General features: G+C 37.7%; 1 protein-coding gene and 1 long non-coding RNA gene across 4 annotated transcripts in view; one reads left to right on the top strand and one right to left on the bottom strand.

Annotated features, from left to right (window-relative positions):
* Positions 1-19,484, top strand: part of VEGFC (vascular endothelial growth factor C) — an 80,768-nt gene that overhangs the window by 15,834 nt on the left and 45,450 nt on the right. Inside the window, exon 2 of one of the 3 annotated variants that reach the window (XM_057505068.1) lies at positions 290-374. The exons of 1 other annotated variant lie outside the window; for it this stretch is intronic. In XM_057505068.1, coding sequence (XP_057361051.1) covers positions 290-374 — 85 coding nt within the window. Of the gene's footprint in view, positions 1-289; positions 375-6,519; positions 6,947-19,484 lie in introns of those variants that run through there. One more of the 3 variants, XM_057505069.1, reaches the window with a different exon arrangement.
* Positions 1,707-19,484, bottom strand: part of LOC118916927 (uncharacterized) — a 47,081-nt gene continuing 29,303 nt past the window's right edge. The window contains exon 5 of the long non-coding RNA XR_008998672.1: positions 1,707-1,786. This is a non-coding gene — a long non-coding RNA (uncharacterized LOC118916927). The remainder of the gene's footprint in view (positions 1,787-19,484) is intronic.

Genomic DNA, 19,484 nt, shown 5'->3' with positions numbered 1-19,484 from the left:
AGAGTGATTGTTTGACTTTGGCTTCTGACGTTATTAACTACATATCACTTTCTATCACACTTAAAACCTAACACTCATAAAGTTAATTTTCACAATTATTGCTGGGTTTAATAATTCAAAATAACAATAAGAATTTTTATTTAAGTTTCGTTCTATTAAAAATCATATGCTAAACTATATATTAAGTAGTCCTGTAACAAAATTACTTAAGAATTGAAAGTAAGGGCATGTCATAAATCATCAACTGTATAATATGTATCACCAGTTTTGTTTTTATCTTACTTCCTAGCAGTGTGCTTGGAACATGGAAAGTCCACAAGCAGAGTACACACACTTGTCATTTATTCACTATGCTAAAGGAAGGAAGTTGTTTTGTAAGCGAATTTTCTGGACTCTTGAGATCTTTAAGTATAACAGGTAAACTGTTTATGGGGTTGACTGAATCATACTGAACCTTCCTCATCTTGACGACTCAGCCCCCACTGCTCCTTCCGCCACCGGTTTTTACTCCTTTCACTATTTGCAGTTGCCTTTTTGCTCTTCATAAAACTTTGCTTTTATTCTTCTTTTATTTCCATAAGGCTTCTCCAATACTTCTGCTCTTTGATGCTTCAGAGGTGTCTTTTCGTTTTTTATTGCTATGGCCATCCCAGAGAAGAACTTGATCTCGGCCTCCGGTGCTCTCACCCACCCCTGAGAGCATCAGTTAACATGCGACCCGGCTGCAGGTAGCGCCGGCCTGGCTGTGCGGCCTCAAGCCAATGTGCGTTCATCTTCCTCCTCCACGGGCAGCCGAGCGCTGGCATAGCGTGGACGCCCGTCCTGTGGCCGCTGTCCCAGACTCCCATGTGTTTCTTCCCTCACGGATGTGACAAGGCTGATTCCTCTTCAGCATGATGTCTGATCTCAAGGAAGGGAGAATAAGGAAACAGACTGGGGTCTTAACAGGGAAGCAGCACTTCCTGAGAAACCCCTAGATTTGCACTTACACGTATTGGACAGAACTGTCTTTTGCCATCTCCAGCTGCAGGAGAAGCTGAGAAATAAAGTACATGCAGTTTCAAATGACACTGGGGCTCTCCTCTTAAGGAAGAAAAGGAGAATGTATTTTGAGTAGCAGTGTTTATAACATTGTGTCAATATGATTTTTAGCTTTTTATCCCCAAATTTCTTATTTATTTCTTATTTCAGTATAAGATAAATAACACCAAATTAAGTAAATACAACATTTTCAAAGTTTTATGTTTTTTCTTCATATATTGGTGTTGATCTTACTTGTACTCTATTTTCTATGAAGTTAGAAATAGGACCTTTTCCAATTTTACGTCTTTCTAATGGATTCACCTCCACTGCGTGATGCATGAACTGTAACAAGGCTTTCCTCAGCAGCCCATTCTCTCCTCCCCAGTGAGCTGTAACTTTTCCAAGACCAACCTGGTGTCAGTGGAGATTTCCAGTCTCTTTTCCTCACCCAAGGGTCTCTGTGAGGCTCTGGTCTGATCACAGTGTACCCTGACAGAAAATACCACAATCCTGACTTTACTGTGTCGACTTACAGATCACACACTGTGTGATAATGACAAAAACTAAGTGTGAGAGGGAGATGGATAATTAAAACGTCCTCACTCTACAAAAAGAAATACCTGGTTCAGATTCTGACCGGAGGAGAGAGAGCACTCACTTCTTCTGGGCGGCGTGTCCACAGCATTACTACCAGGCAAGAGAAGCCTCACACGTGCCCACAGTGCTTCTGCCTGTCTCTCTTCTTGCCTCATACATTTACTCACTGAGAAAGAAAAAGGAGAAATATAAGCTCATAAAAATGTACTTAGTGCATTTCTGATGCTAATTGACACCTTTGGCACGTTTCTTGGTTAGTTCCTCAATATTTCACCTTACTGATTTTATTACTCAAATTTATAATTGCATATATGTTAAACACATTTTTCCCAGTAAGTAGACCATGTATCAAAAGCAATGGTAATTTGACATGAAAAGACATTTCAGAGGGAAGAAAACTGCTTATTATAAGAGCATTTGAACTTTGAGTATTTACCTTAATTACCGTAGATCATCTGACACACTGTTAAGACATGACCAGTGTGTTTTAAATTTTTCCCCTGCAACTTGATTATTTGTCCTTAATGTTTTGAATTATTCCTCTTGATGTGCCCTATGGGCAATTGTCATATATGCTCATGTTTCAAAATTATCCACATTAGAATTATTTGGTTTCAAGCATTGATTCTTGTTGTTTTAAGTACATTTCCTTGAGAGAAGTAAAGTTTGCATGTTTATTGGTTATTTGCACTTTCATCTGAATGAAAAATGAGAGTATACATCTTGTATGAAGGCAGAGGGAGAGAAGGAATGGGTATCCTTAGAATGTACCTCAGAAGTGAAGTCAGAACCGACTGTCCTAGTGGAGGGGCAACGAATAGGTACTCATCACAGGAAAAGCAAAATCATACGCAGGCCTGAATGTATACCAGCTGCAGGAGAATTCTCATAGCTTTCACTGAACCTTACATCCCAATCACTTTACACCAACTCAAGAGTGTCTGTTGCTAAAAGAGAGCCTAGGTCAATTTTTCAGAGGCAGTCATACAGAGAACACTGTAACAAATAGATCATTTCAAAGTTTAAAATATATTAGATGCTATTTTCATTCTCTGAAAGTCTTCACTGAGACTTTATTCCATTCTGACTTCTTAGGGAAACACCCTTTCAGGTCACTGGAAAAAACATGTCAGATTTGAAGAGACTTCATATGTAACAAAATAAACCTGCTAAATATATTTAGAAAATCATTCTACAGATTGATATCTTAAACTGTTCCTGCAGTAACAGTGTTGGTAATATTAGGATTTACCCTTTTGCTTTGGAAATGACTTGTCCCATCTGAAAAAAGACTTTATGGGTAACCAAATATACTTGCTAAATGTGTGAAGAAAATATTTTTACCAATATAAAGTTTTTTTAATATAGCCTATTAATTTTAAGCAATGGTACTGAAGTTATTAGGAAGCTGGGGAGAGAAGTTAACCTAGTTTTGTTAGTTTAACTTTAAAAAATATTTTTAGTTTAATGAGAGAAGAGGAATAAATAAGATCCAGCTACAATTGGGAGATTGAATATTTACCCTAGTTGTATTTTGGCTTTCAGAATTACTGCTTTCAAAATCATATATAACTATCAGACATTTTTTAAGTTGCCTGAAAACTTCTTACTAGTAAATAGACATTTCTCCCCAAGCCCTGTAAGGAAAATGTTTTACTATTTTTTTAGCATGGGTTACCAGGAAATTTTCAGGGAGTACATTGGCCCAGGTTTTATTCCACAGTAATTCAAGCCTGCTTGCTTTACTCATTCTATGTTACTTTGTTGTTGGAGAGCATAGGGCAGCTGAAACAGCACCAACTTTGTGGTCAGAACTGGATCTGAGTTGAGCACTGTACCTTAGGAGCTGTATGATCTTAGTGCCTCTGAGTCAGGTTCTCAACTGTAAACTGAGGGGCACAGGGCAGGCCCTAAGCACTATTAGAGCTCTTTTAAAGCAGAGCCTCATGTTAGCCACCAAAAAAGTACTAGTTGCCTCTCCAGGGCCTGTCAAAATCATTGATTCCTTCAGTGTAGTTCACACGCTTGCCTTCAGAGTCCTTAAGTTGTGATCAAAGGCTCACATATGGAATAAAGTTTACCCCAATATACATTTATTAAAGTCATATCTGTTATCTAAAAACATATTAAATATAAATATCACATTGCTTTTTTTTTCAAGACAGCAATGACACCCATGTTGCCAAAGCCACTGCACAATGATCCGAACCCCTTATTCTGTTTTTTTATGTGACTGATGGTCAGTCTGGTGTGGCCACAAGAAAGCAGTCTGTTATATGCACAGGATGGGGTTACCAGATGCCACACAGGGTCACAGGTTTGGGTTGTTCTATTTGCTTTAAGTGCCTTTTTTTTTTTTAGTATAGTTGATATACATTATATTGGTGTCAAGTACACATCACAGAGATTGAACAGTTACACACATTGTTAAATCCTCACCCCCAACTAGTGCAGTTACTATTTGCCAACATAGAAAGATGTCACAGAACCACTGACTGTGTACTCCATGCTGCTCTTCTAGCCCAGTGACCAACTTATTTCATGGTTGGGATTTTTGTGCCTCTTTATTCCCGTTGTCCACCCCCACCCCTTCCCCATGGTAACCGCCAGTCACTTCTCAGTGTCCACGAGTCTACTGCTCCTTTTTCACTTTGTTTTGTTTTTAGGTTCCATGTATCAGAGTAGTAATATGGTATTTGTTTTTCTCCACCTGGCTTATTTCACTTAGCATAATACCCTTAGATCCATCCATGTTGTTGCAAATGGCAGGATTTCTGTATTTTTTATGGCTGAATAGTATTCCACTGTGTATATATACCACATCTGCTTTATCCATTCATATATTGGTAGACACTGGCTGCTTCCATATCTTGGATATTGTAAATAATGTAGCAGTAAACATAGGGGTGCAGATATCTTTTCAAGTCAGATTTTGTTTTCTTTGGGTAAATTCCTAGAAGTGGAGTTACAGGGTTGTATGGTATTTCTATTTTTAGTTTTTTGAGGAACCTCCATAGTGGCTGCACCAGTTGTGATAAGGAGGCAGAAAGCAGGAGCAAGGGAAACTGGTGCCTTTCCTGGGGTTTCCTAAAGGAAAGGAAAGGCAGGGCAGGGTGAGCAGTTTAGGGCTGGCTGGACTGAATCCAGCTTGGTGGGCTCTGAGCTAAGGGGGCAGGCCCTACTGACTGGCACCTTGGCATGATTAGGGCCAAACCGCTTCTGTGGTGCAGGGGTGATAGAGAAGAGGTGTGGCTCTGGGTTTAGTTCATTTGCATGTCAAAGGCTTGCTCCCAGCTGAGCTCTTCCGGGTCTCCTAAGAACTGGCTAGGCTCAGAGGGGCAGTCCCTCCCCACGAGGGGGAAAGGTTAATTTTAGGATGTGAAACCATAATATACAGAAAATAAGAAATGTACACATATATATGTGCACCAAAAAAATGTAAAATATATACAAATATATACATCCCATTACTTGATTTAGCAACATTTGACCATTCCTCTTCCTTGATACAGACGTCTTTTGCCCTACTACTACTAATCCAGTCTACTGAGATCTATTTTGTTACATTTTAGAGTTCTTAAATTTTTAAAAATAAATTCCACTTACCTGATAATATTCCTTATCTGCTCATTTGTGGTTTATTTTTAACATCTACTTTTTCTATTTTTTTAGTCTTACTTGTAAGTATGGTTGAAAATTTTTGATTGTCTGACATTGTATATGAAAAATTGTAACTGTCAGAATGATGCTGTTATCTTCCAGAGAGGGTTTACCGTCTCCTCTAGTAGTCTTAAATGGGGACAGATCACCCCTATTCAGTCAGAGTGTGACAGAGCTCGAGGCTTGTCTGCAGTCTTTGTGGGGGTTGGTCTACTCTGGTTCACCCCACTCCTCGGCAGCTGTCACTCAGGAGAGCATTTGAGAGCTGTGGGATCCTTTCTTCTCGGCGAGTCCTGACCTCCAGCCATGGTTTCCTTACTGTGACGGTACAGACATCCTTGTACTTGTCAGATTTTTGCCTGGCTGCTTTGCTTCTTGCCTGGGACAGTTTAAAAATGTAACCAGTGCCTCGGGAGGAAACCTTGTTAGAACTGCCTCTCTGTCTTACCTTCTCTCCAGGATCTGAGCCCCTCAAGTCCGACTTCACCTGCAGCCCCAAACTTCAGTGCTTTGTCCTTACAGCCTAACAGAAGGCCAGAGTCCCTTTTTTTTTTTAAACCTCTTTGCTTTTCTTTGCTTGGATCTTCAGCCTCTTACCTATTCCAAGGACTGGCATATTTATCCAAGGTTAGTAGACCTCAAAATGCGTCAGCTCACCATTCTGAATTTTCTGAATTTTCTTTTCTACACAAGATAATGGTCACTGAAGCCTTGGCTTCTCTAGTTATATCTTCAAATAGGTATTTTTGTTTTTGTTTATGATTTTATCTCATATTTTCTCATTCTCAACAGGAGCATGCTGTTCCTCATGGTTAGAAGTGGGACCCCCTGGATAAGCCACCTTACCCAGAGAATAGGATGGTTTACTAACTAAGGGGACAAAGTTTTTGGATGGGCTCATGGTCTAATTGCCGCTCACTGTGTTTGAGAAAATTATCCATTGAAAACTCGATTTTGTCATCTATAATCAGAAAATCAGACTTTTCACAAGATTTACATAATTGGAAAAAACGAACATAAAGAAGGTATTATAGTAATCATCACATAGCAAATTTAATAAACATGCTAACATACAGAAACCTTATGAAATCTGTGAAATTAAATCATGCGTTTCTGAAATTTAAAATATTTGGTTTACTCCCTATGAATATTAACTAATTCACTTGAAGATGTTTCTATTAAATGTTGATTACATTAGAAAGAATATTAATACTGTATGTTTAAGATTTATAACAATAAATAGCAGTGTACCACCACTCAAGTTAAAAGTAGAATATTACCAGTTTCTTAAGAGTTTTAAATATATATATATTCCTTATAAACATTTATTGATTTTACTTGCTTTGGAACTTCATATAAATGGAGTAATGTTATAGGGCTTCCTTTGCAGCTTGACATCAACTCACTGTAATTCATCCAGGTTGATATTTTGTAGCTGTAATTCCTTCATAGTCCCTCATTTTTCAATATAGTGAGATTACATTGTAAAAATATCCCCCAAGTATATATTTTCCTATGAATGGAATGGTATGTTTTCTGATTTTTCACTTTGGGCTCTTTTTCCTTGGAACTGTATTTGAATGGGTTGAAGACAAGTTGCTCCAGAGCAGACATGTTTTTGCTGTTCAGCACCTGCAGATACCACAAATACAGAGCACTCTCAGAGGTACTTTTGGCTTAAGGCTGCTTGAACCACACAGGTAGGTCATTTGAGAACACAGACCAGGATGAGAGATTTCTTGTGTTTATGTCACAAGCAGATTTCTTCCTTCCCTCAATCCAGAACAAACGTTGCGATTGCAAATGTCCCTGCTGTCTCCTGTGATGTCAGTGTTCTCTCGTTTCCGTGTACTGAGGGACACTGCAGATGTGGGCGGTTCTAGCTTAAGGCAGGCATTTTCTACTAGACCTCCCCGCCTACGAGGGCTCTGGGCTCTGCCTCTGTGTGACATGATCAATTTTCAAACCCGGAGTTCACCAACCAGAGCACCTGTTCCCAGGGTGAACAGTACTTGAATGCTTGCTTAGTCTGCAGTTTCTCTCTTTCACTTTATTTTTTGGCTTCCTAGGAGTCTTTACTTATTTTTAGAGCCTCATTGTATATGGAGATACACACACATTAATTTATTGCTATCTTTGATGCAATATTCAACATTGTGAATTCCTAAATCTTAAAAATCTATCACATAATTTTTTTGCTTTTGTTTTGTAGGGACTACCTATAAAACTACACATTTGTTCCCCAGAAAACTCACATGTGCATTTAGTCATTAAAGAGTTTATATGATATTAATTGTTATATTCACTAATACTAGGTTAAAGTTACTTAGCATGTTCAGTGATACTTGAGGAAAAAGGTATTGATTGCGGCAAGAAGTAAATATACTTGCTTATGAATTGAATTACTTAATTTCCTAACAATTTTAGAATAATTCCATAGAAGATAAGTAATCACAATACTATTTAATTTTTTTCAAAAATTGTCACTTGTTTTTGGTAGATCAATAGCAGGAAAATAGAGAGCTTTTCCACTTGAGGGAACAAATAAATCCCTGACCTTGCTTATCCAGGCCACACTTATATGCCAAACTTCATTGGACTAACTTTGAGTGATTTTACCATGTGCAAAACAACTACTGCTGGTACTGTGAGTAATAATAAGCTTTGACAACATCCTAACTGAGACTGATGCCATTTGGAGCTGCCTCAATTATGGTACTTGTTCAATTCATTAAAAAATAATACTTTGTTTTGGAAATCAGATTATTAATGAATGGTATATTTCTGGGAAACAAATAGGACTTTTTCAAACCCCATGCCTGAGAAAAGACTAATTATTTGACTCCATGTTTCACAGAGCAACTTCAGGTTGTAGACGACAGTTCTGGAATGGACATATAACAGGGCATGTTGGACACAGACGGAAACAGTACAAGCTTGTGACAGTCTGACATTCTCCTTACATTTCCTCCTTACCTGCTACTCTGTGGAGTCTTCAGTCAGAGGGCTGATATATATTAATTAAAAATATATACACAATATAGACTAAAAGCATCTGAAGACAACTCAGCTAGTCATGAATCAGGTTAAACCTACCAACCACTAAAAGATGGTTTTGCCTGGAAAAATTTTTTATTCTTTGGGGGAAGCTATTAGTGAAAAGCCTATTTACTCAGTAACCTAGTTGAAATGTATGCATTAAATTCAATTAAAATAGTCTTTATTTTGAGTTTTTCCTAAATATAGAATATATGTAAGATCTTTGTAGGTAATTTTTAAAAAGCAGAAATACATTGAAATAATTATCTGTTACTTTACTGTCAGCGCTGACCATGCTTTGAGGTGGATTTTGTTGGAAGATTTGTAAGTTTCTGTTGGCTAAAACATCTTAGATCCAAAATAAAGCTAGTAGAGTTTTTAATTCTATCTTTGTTTTTTGCAATTAAAGCTCTATATATTCATATTCAATGAGAATCTTGGAGGAATGGAGTTATAAACACCCAAGTTACCACTTATATATGTAATATACAAGACTGTAAAACAAAACAAAGCAAAACACCAGATATTGATATATATGAACTGCTTCAGTATGCTTCACTCATTTTTAAATAATGCTAAAAATTCCCTAATAGTTTTTTCCATAAGTACCTCTTTTTCTCCCCCACTCAGTGGGCTCAACCCCAAAAATGCCAGGTCTAAAAAGTCTTTTCAAAGTGAAACCTATTAATTTATTTCTAAATATAAATGGAGCAAAATTTATCCTGACAGTTTAGTTACTGAGTTTTTACTTTGGTAAGATGCTATTTTTAGCTTCTTGTGTACGTACGAATTTTTACCCTTCATTTATGACTTTTCACTGGTTGTCTTTTGGGAAGGTAGATAATTTTAATGACAATGAATATTGTCCTCCTAGAGGAAGTTTCCTAGTGTTTCAGAGAGTCTCCTAGTCCCTTCAGTAGGAAACTCCCCGATGGCACTAAAGTAACTCAGTGACACCGGACATGAAGATGGGCCGGACAGCAGCGGCATGAGCTCAGGAAGGCTGGGGTAGCGCCCAGCAATGCCTAAATAAATACACGGAAGACGAAATAACATCCATGGAAGAAACCAGGGGACTGTTCTAGGAATGGCCATGTGATAGGATAGTCGCAGAGGAGTTAGAAACTGAGCATCTAAGGAGAAAAGCCTGGATATAAATGAAGTCTGGTATTTGAATGCAACCTGGGTGTGGCAAGCAGTGGACATCATGGAAAAACTTCAGACTGGATACAAAATTACCGCTGCTAATAACTAGGGTCCAAAGAGGAGCCCATTTTCTGGGGACAAGTTACCCAAAGCAAGAAGTACCACCAAGTCTGGGATGTTGTCTATCAGGGAGACCTCTTACTACTGTGCCTTATAACCTCCCTGACATGGGTCAAAAATGATAACCACATTTAATTCAATTTTATTCAGCAAGAGGACGTTTTCTAGACTTAAAGGATATGCATGTCCCAGCCCCAGCCAATGTCTGGTATGGCTGATGCTTCTTGGTACTTGTTCATCTAAATACAAACTCACTACTGGGAAATAAACTTAACTTCTGGATACTCAGTTATTTCAGAACAGCAAGGTAATTAAAGTGTGGCACCTCAGAATGATGAGGAATAAGCCTTAATAAGAAAAACTGTATAGCAAGTAAGCTTATTTCTCCCCTAAAAGTGAGGTTTCAAATAGATAATGATATATTATTTGCTCTGGTAGCAAATCTTTCTTTCCTTCTACTAGTATGTATTATTTGAAAATATTTTTTATTTATCACTCTAACGGACTTTGTCAAATCATTTACTCCTAATCCCTCCTACAGGTTAAAAATAAAGAATTTTTGCACATAATCAGATGATCAACAAATATGTGTTACTGAATGAATAATTTATAACAAATAGTGACAAGACACAGAATACATAGTAATTTCAGGTTTGTGAAATACAGAAAATGTCCAGTGAAATTATGCTTTCACTTTTATGAGTATTAAGGAAAAGGCAATATATTAAACACAATGAAATATTTTTTCCTAAAAAGATACTGAATCTATAATTGGGTTAATTTTCAGGTAGATTAAAGAGGACTGCTGCTCTTTAAACGTGGGAATAAATATGTGAGAATGAAACATGAAAAAAGAATTGGAACCTGATAAAAATACTGAAGAAAGCAAGCAGAAGGTTATGTTCAACTAGGAGGAGAGAATTTAAAAAGTGAGCTTAAAATGACAAATAATCATAAAAAATGTTAATAAAGATCATAAGATATAAATTAAATAAAATATAAAACATAAAATAAAAAATTTTGTTTGCTTGATACTCCAAGTCCTTTAGTGTTAGTAATATACACTTTAGAATTTAGAATTATCTGATTTCACTAAGGTTATTATGTTAGCAGATAATCTTGTTTTTTATTCTTGTCTATTTAAAATAGTTGTTAACAGATCAAACTATCCATTACAGTTGAATGTCCTGTGCATGGCATAGTGTGACTTAGACTAGAAGCAAATAATGTTTCTGTGTTGATATTCTAAATCTCTATCACACACAGATCCAGAGATCCTCTGTCTACTGAATACCTGTGTGCCCATTATTGCCTAGCATTTAATATGTGTTGCCATCAAGACTGGTATCATTTTATGTCCTTTTAGAACCCTTAACATTCACAATCTAGTTATGTGGCTGTGAATGATAAATTGTAGTCAGACAAAAAAAGTATTGTTAATGATTCATTGTTCTATCACGTAGCTATTTCCACTGCCTATTACCATACTCTGCCCATTTAAATATCAGTCTACATTTAAAAATTCACTTGTCTATCCACCATCCTTACCATCTAGCTACCATTTACTGAGTGCTTAAGAGTGCCAGGCTTTGAACTGGTACTTTATGTATAATTTATATAATGAATCTAGGAAACATCCTGGATTGTTCATTTTCCCTTATTGTCTAAACCTCCAGCATTCTATTAATAAATCAAGGCTTCTCTTCCTCCAAAATGGATCCTGAGTCAGATTCAGATTTCATGGCATTTCAGTAGCTACCCTCCTAACTTATCACCTCTTGCTTTGATGATTGTAATAGAACCTAACTGTCCTGTTGCCATTCTTTACACCCTTTGAATCTAACCTACCCATGAAAGCAAGAGTGTTTTCAAAATTGTCAGTGAGGTAATATCATTCTTCAATCTCAAGCCACAAATGGCTTCTTCCTACCACATTTTGAGTAAAATCCAAATTCCCTACCATGGACTATATAGTTAAGACCCACCACGATCTGGCTCCTACCTCTGACTTCCTCCCCACTACACTTGCCACGCCATCTCTTTTCGAAAGACTACATCCCCTCCCTCCTTCTTTGGTCTACCATGTAAGCATAGTCTTTCAATAGAACTTGGAATGTTCTTCCATAGATGAACACTGCTGGCTCCTTTTCTTTTTTTTTTTTGAGGTTCCAGCTTCAAGACCAACTCTTAGGGGACCTCCCTTCCTTAGCTGGCCATTCGAGAGCAGCCACCCAGTTCCTATCATGACCTTCCGTATACTGTCATCACCACTTCCCTTTCTTTTTCCCTTATTGTTTTATGTCTTAATTCCATCTCTCTACTAAAACCTCGAGGGGCTTTTCATAGCTGAATGCTCAGAACCTAGAATACCCCATGTTCAAAAAATGTTTATAAGCAGTTAGTACATTTTAGTAAATAAAAAAATATTATCTCCTATAATTCCCAGAATATTATTGTAAGTTTAATGCTGCTATTGTCATTAACAGATTTTAAAACTCAAGGATTTGGGAGGGAAGTTCCTTGACCAGGGTTATCTATTGAGTTCAGTGGCAGAATTTGAAGTCAGCTCTGTCAGACAATAGAACTGTAGTCTTTAATCTCTATAGCACGTTACATTATAGCTGTTCCTATACTCTATACCACCTTAAGTTACAATATTAGAGAAGGCATCTACAAATAATAGTCTTTATATAAAAGCTCAGCTTAAATTAACTGGATACATAATTCATCTGGGTAGTTGAATTATCTAAAATTATCAGACTGGCTATACAATCATGCAGTAACTCATTCATCATACAGATACTAACTTATGGATTTTGAATTCAGTTATGGGACTATGACTACATGTGTTTCAATAGGACCATGTTATTTCTATCATAATTTGGGTTTTCCTAGTAGTATTTGAGATGGGAGTTTGAGGCAAGGAGTTTTTTTGAGAGCTGATCCCAGGGTACACTGGTAAGGAGACAGGTTAGGAGAGGACCCAGTAAATGGTGCATTATTCAGCAAGCCTATCATTGTGAGTGTCTGGAGTTTAATTCCTCTGGGACTCTGGGAATCAATGTAGAACATGCACCTTAGAATTATCATAACCAAGGGGCATGGGAGCTGGGGTACATCCACTGGCACATGAGCTCCTGTTAATCTTCGGCTGAGGATTTCTGTGGAAGATGATTCCCAGAATGTCCTGCCGTAAGGGGCCCGACTGTGCTCTGGCAGTAAAGGTGGGCACCCCGCAATAAAATGCAGGTGCAGCTGGAAGTTGGACTGGTATTCACTGAAATAGTGAGGACATGGATATACAGGCAGGATGCTGACAGGGTCTCATACACTGTCCATTGTATATGATGTTATGTGCATTTGTACATGTATAAATCTGTATGAATTGGGACCAACAAATGAAAAGTAGCTAAATGAAGACTAAAATGTAGGATTTACTTATATGTAATAGAAGAGATAGAATACACAGATAATACTCTTAACTGGCTTTTCTCAGAGTGTATACATTGTAGACCATGTGACAATCTGTATTTCAGGAATTTTAGGTGTTTTTGAGAAAATTATATACTTATCTAATATATAACAGTCCTCTTTAGGACAAGATATCAATCAGAAGACAGCCTAACAAACTATCCCATATTTCTCTTTATTTTTATCAACCCCTAACCCTGCTGGTATAAGCACATCGTTTTTTGGTAATTCAGACAGACCTGTGGTAGCAGATTAATGGCCCCCAAAGATGTCCTAATTCCTGGAATGTGTGACTATGTCACCTTACACGGCAGAGGGGACTCTGCAGATGGGATGAAGGATCTGAGATGGGAGGTCATTATCCTGAATGATCGGAATGGGCCCAGTGTTGCCACAGAGGGAGAGGGGGAGGCAGGGGAGTCATATTCAGGGTGATGTGATGTGAAGAGGACACAGCTGGCATTGCTGGCTTTGAAGATGGAATGGGGACACGAGCCAATGCATGTGGGCAGCTTCTAGAAGCTGGAAAAGGCAAGAAAATGGATTCCCTCTTGTAGAGCCTCGGTAAATATACAGAGCCCTTGATTTTAACCCAGTGAGAACCCCTTCAGATTGCCTACCTCCAGAGCTACAAAGTAATACAATTGCATTGTTTTAAGCAACTAAGTTTGTGATCATTTACTCCAGCAGCAACAGAAAAAACTAATATGCTACCTAATCAGACACACAGATGAAAGGTTGCCTCAAGTAAAAAAATTTTGACTTTTAAAAAAAATATATAGCAATTTTCATATTCTAGATTATGTGTACTGACAAATGCTGTGTTTTGAACATCAGAAAGAATGTGGAATTTGAGGAAGCTGCACTAGTTTGGAATTCTGCCTAATCACTCTATTTGATCTCAGTTAACATTTAATTTCTTAGCTTTAAGTTCATCATCTAGAATGTAGTGACAATAACAATTTTCTTGCTTCTCTCAGGAGTTTGTTGTAGTATCAATTTACATAATCCATATGAAAGTACATTCTAGACTACATAATAGTACATGCAATCTTTTTTGGCTTTTCTAGCAAATAGTAGTGCCAAAAACAATCTCAGAAATCGAAAACTCAAAAGATACAAATTAAGCCTCCATAATTCTAGTCAATTTGTAAATTTTTTAGTGTTTGTGAACCAAATTAGGAAGTATACAGTTATTTACAATGAACAAGTCATAACTATGTTAAAAGATTGACTACTTACTGAGTGAAAAATATTGTCACTTCTCTATCATAATTTTTAAATTGCATTTTTCTACCCTTTAAAAAATTTTTTAAACAGTTCATTTATGTAGGAATAAAAACATGCAGTGGACTGTCAGATATAGAACTGCATCATTTACTTCAGAGGCATTATAAAAAACTGTGTTCTGATTCTAGCTTTTCTAAACTTTGGCAAAATAGTGTTCTGAGTCTTCCTTTGCATCTGCCTTAATGTTCGCAAAGATTCTTTGGGGCACAGACGAGAACAAGCCATCTCTGACGAAAGGGCCATCCTGGCTGGCAGTGACCAAAGGCTCGCCGAGCAGCTTGGCAGCCATGCTCCAGGCTGCCCCTGACTCATGGGGGAGGAGTCCATGCAGCTCATGGATCCCATGAGGTGTGGTTTCGGGCTGCTTTCTTCTTCTGCCCTAGACATAAACCACTGGTGCTCAGGTTTTTATCCTATAGGCTATACATCATTCTTTGACACTCCGTGCCCTTTCCCATCCCTTCCAAAAATAAGCCCCAATCAAAACAATAATAAACAATTTGCTGTCTGATTTTTATACAGCACAACCATCAAACAGCCCTAAAGAATGCCACAGCTGCATTCTCTCAGTATTTCAGCAGGATCAGGCCTGGAGGTAGGACAAGCCAGGGTATCAAAATGTCCCCTCCTTATGGATTTTAGTTCACTGCTGTCAGTGCCAGCTAACTGTTTTGGACCTATTTCCGTGCATTTAGTCCCTGTCCTCCATCAGTAAACTGTAATGTAACCCATTCATTGAACAAACTGTGTGCATGCACTGTAGTTTTGGCTCTTAAAATAACATCAGCCCACAGGTATTATTTCACAAATGAGGAAGCCAGGACTTCAAAGATAACAATCTAGCTAGTAAGTGGCATACCTGATGGACTTAGAAGTCCAAGGTATTTTGTTCTACCTTCTCACCATTAGCCAAGTTCCAGTTCTTCTGTGGGAAGTTTCAGTTTCTTAGGTATGTCTGAGAAGCACCCTTTTTGGTTTACAACATGTGCACATTTATGTCTTATGTGGAAAACTGTTGTAAGAGGATGTTGTCATCTTTCCAAGCCTACTGAACTGACCAAAGACTCAGAGGAACTTTCCATTTAAATAGTGAGTAGAATGAATGATTCTCTGCATCTCATCCCTTCCTGAATTCAAATGACTTTATACTGTCATGAAGTGACAGATATTTTTTTGGCAGTGTCATTAGCATCTTTAGGGCCAGAAGATCTCGCCTCTATTACACTTGATTATGGAAGTCAGAAGGCCATTATAAGTGCCAGGATAAGCTATGTAAAACCCACACCACACCCCTCAAAGAGGATTTAATCTTCTGGCCTCTATTTTCCATATCAATTGTGCTCTGTATTTTCCCAGCACCTCACAGGCGAGATCCAGTTGAAAAGTTTTAACACAATTTAGTGGACATTTCAAAAATAATTTCATGTTTAATAATAATTTCTACTGAACTTTACAGAACGTAAGTTATTAAATAAGTGAGTCATATTTTATAGGTGAGGATACTGAGGCAGAAGACATAAAATGAAATGTGAAATTCATTCATCTAGTTACTACTTCTCTCTCCTCTCCTTTCTCTCCTCCCCTTTCTCTCTCTGTCTCCCTCTTTTCTTTTTTTTCTTTCATTCTGACCTTATGCCATTTACCTGCTACCTAAATATCCAAACACACTCAACAAACTGTTTAATATTTAATTCACAGATCACCCAAATATATGGGTATTATTGTTCTCATTTTATAGGTTAAGAAACTGAGATTTAATGAAGTTAGGAACAGCCCCACAGTGTAGTAGATTTTACAGCATATAACCCAGTAAAGCTCAAATGTAGATTCAGGTTTATTCCAGAGCCATGTTCTATTTACTATGTTGACTTGCCTTGTTATTTTCTTACACTAAATTAATAATTTTTTATCTCAACAGTTATCTCTAAGCTATGTTTAAAATACAGAAAACCTCTTATTTTAGAACAAATTGCATGTGTCTCCTCACATGATAATGGGATCTATACAAAACCAATCTGAGGCAGGCTTACTATGCTCTAACCCTCCCAGGATTTGGGGCTTACATATTAAATGCCTCAATATGTATGTAAGAAGCCTTTGCCAGTCCCAAAGCAATTGTTTCAGCATTTTTAAAAATTAGGTTAAACTCAAGGTGTGTCAAAGCAAAGTGAATGCGCTTTAGTCCAATGCAACTTCTTCCTTCCTCCTGACCCTCATCTCACCCTCCATCCTTATAAACTGCTTTCTAAAGCAGACCTTGGTCATTTGCACGGTGTACTTAAATAGTTCAGTCTTTTTCCTTTGGACTCAGAGTTTGCAAACACATTCTTTATAACTTTTTAGTTCATTCTCTGTGATATGAACTCTGTAATATTTCTTTAATAGTGGGTTTGTTTTTATCCAATTTGTTTCTGCTTATATTTTTACTGTTATTAATTATTCAAAACAAGATTGGCCTCTTCATTTATGTATAAATAATTCAAATCACTTTAACAGAGCACCCTAGTACAAAGAACATACTCAGTTTATAACTTCAATCTGTATCCATTTTGATTAGCTTTTAAGTGCATCTCATTTCCCTATGCTTCTAATTTCAAAGCTATGTAACCATGCTGTTAAATTTTACACATGATGCCACAGGATACAATCCTATGATACATTTTCATGATGTCAAAGCTCTGAGTTATGAAATGGGAACCAGAAAGCAGAAGTATGCCACATGTTCATGCAATGTCATGAAGCATGATGCATGGCCAAATGATGCTGTTTATCTCCCAGGCTACATATTCCTAAAGTGGATGTCTCAGTGGGATCTAAGCACTCATGCAATAAGCAAATTTCTGCATCTCATTAATAAATTAAGCAAACAACTATTTATCAACATCTGGCATCTGCCTTACTTTAGTGGCTTTATATGAATAACGGATGCCGGGTGACCTTTCATAATTCTCGTGGTTACTTGGAATTTCAGTAGTGGTTTAATACCGTGTGCTATTGTGCACACATTTTAATATTGAAACTAAGTTCCTCTTGGTTGCTTTACTCATACATCAATCACCGCATCAACCAATCACAGTCTACACAGCCTTTAGCTCCTTCACACAGATTCAAACTAGCACAACTTTCCGAAGTCCAAGGACTAAGAGAGAAAACAAGGCAATGAAATATAAGAATTATATTTTTGAAAGGGAGTGGAACATATCCAAAAGTGTATTATTCAGCAACTAACAAAAACAGACTCTTACTAACACCTAGCTTAAGTTAAAAGAGATTTTTTTTTCCCTTAAGAATATATTGATACTATAGTGCAGAGAACCAAGTAAAAACTGCACAGCTAAATTCTGGGAGCTTCCTGTCTGGTCCTGGATCTCAGCAGTAAAACTTCACATCTTTCTCTCTAACATATTTCCATTCAGAGTGTTCGGTTCTGAAGAGCAACCACCTCTGTATTTTCTAAGTTTGGACCTCCAGAGGAGTGAACTTTACTAGTCCAGCAAGGACCGGGTTTCTCTGGGCACCAAGCAGAAGGGTGGCACAGACTTACCTGTGGAAGGGACTCGGTTCTTCTGAGCTAAAGAGACATGCTGCTTGTCTGCTTATGAAGTGGTGGGTGAATGCCCTACGGTATCATCTTTGGTGTTAATATTCTCTACACCACCTCAGCCCAAATTACTTTGCTTCTGTACAATGCTGGCCTCACTACTTTACATTATTTGGAAAGTCCTATATCTTAGAAAAGTATGTCTTGGAATGAACCCAATTTGCCTTTTGCACACAGGTTCTAGTTCTGTCCCATGAGTAAAAGAAAGTACCTTCCATATCTCAACACAATAACTATTTACAAAAATATGTATCTTCCTCTGAATTGATATTTCCCATGCTATAAACCTCTAGTGCCCTTAACACTTTATACAGTGTGACTTTCACTGTTCTTACTGTTAATGTTGTCCTCCTCTGGATCATTCTCTTTTGTCCTAAAATGAGGCACCTACAATTGAACAAACTGCTCCATCTGTGATCTCCCCAGGACAGACCCAAGCAGGTCTCAGTGCAGCTTTAGCAGGACACCACATTTTTGGCTTTGGTTGAACATGTAAATACCTCAAATACCCAGACTTCTTCACCTGAACTGTTAGGCCAAGATGTCTGCTGCATTATTTGAGGATGTGGTCTAACATGATAGTCCCCAGCCAAGGTCTGTCTATTTCTACAGGCCGGCAGTGGGGACAATAGATAGCCTCACAGTTCCTGGCAGATGCGCCCAGAACACACTGCACAGGGAATGCTGTTGGGAGGGTGGCCCAGAGATCCGAGTCATGTGCAATGCCTGTCCAGCGATGAAGAACTCAGAAATCAGGGTCTACAGGAGGTAGACCTAGGAATTATATTTTTATCAAAAGAAGTAGATATATATTTTATGACAAAAACTTCTAAAACACTGGAAAAGTAACATTTTTTAAAGCTAGCATAGACTATGATCACCAACAATGAAAATATTATTACTATTATAAGGTTATATATATTGCTACTATCTATGTACACACACACATACATACTATTGTGATAAGCTGATGCTTGTTAAGTATCCCTCTCCCCATCAACAACTTCATTATTACGTATTACCAAAATACTGGGTCGGAGATGCTGCCATCTCTCCTGCTGAGTACTGTATCTGATCCTACGGCCTTGAAGAAAGAGGCCTTACCTTACTGAACTCTGTACCTGCAGGCCTGTTACATTTGGACACTAAGTAGTAAAGGGAATGGAAGTTACTTTTCATTTAGAAAATGATCTTGCTTTTTCATGAGGAAATGCTAGCCATGGAGGGCTTTAGGCTTTCTAGGAAAACAGGATTCTTTCTCTTTAAAATGTGTACCTGCTGCCCTGGATTCTCTGGATGCTCTGAGCCCTCTGTAGTTTAGCTCAAAAGCTCACTCATCAGATTCCATACACCATAAATTAGGTATGTTTATAAACTAGAGGCTGGCATTATACAATTTAGTCCACTAAAATACTTATAGAACCAGTGACTTTATGACCAGAGATAATGAATTCATAGGAATGAATATCCAGGGTTAATCATTGTCAAACATTTTCAACATAAAGTGATTTTTCTTTCTTATGATGAAATTTTTTCT

Source organism: Manis pentadactyla, chromosome 7, assembly GCF_030020395.1.
Source record: "Manis pentadactyla isolate mManPen7 chromosome 7, mManPen7.hap1, whole genome shotgun sequence".
Lineage (NCBI taxonomy): Eukaryota > Metazoa > Chordata > Mammalia > Pholidota > Manidae > Manis > Manis pentadactyla.
The sequence above is the reverse complement of the archived record's forward strand: the minus strand, read 5'-3'. Positions and strand labels throughout refer to the sequence as shown.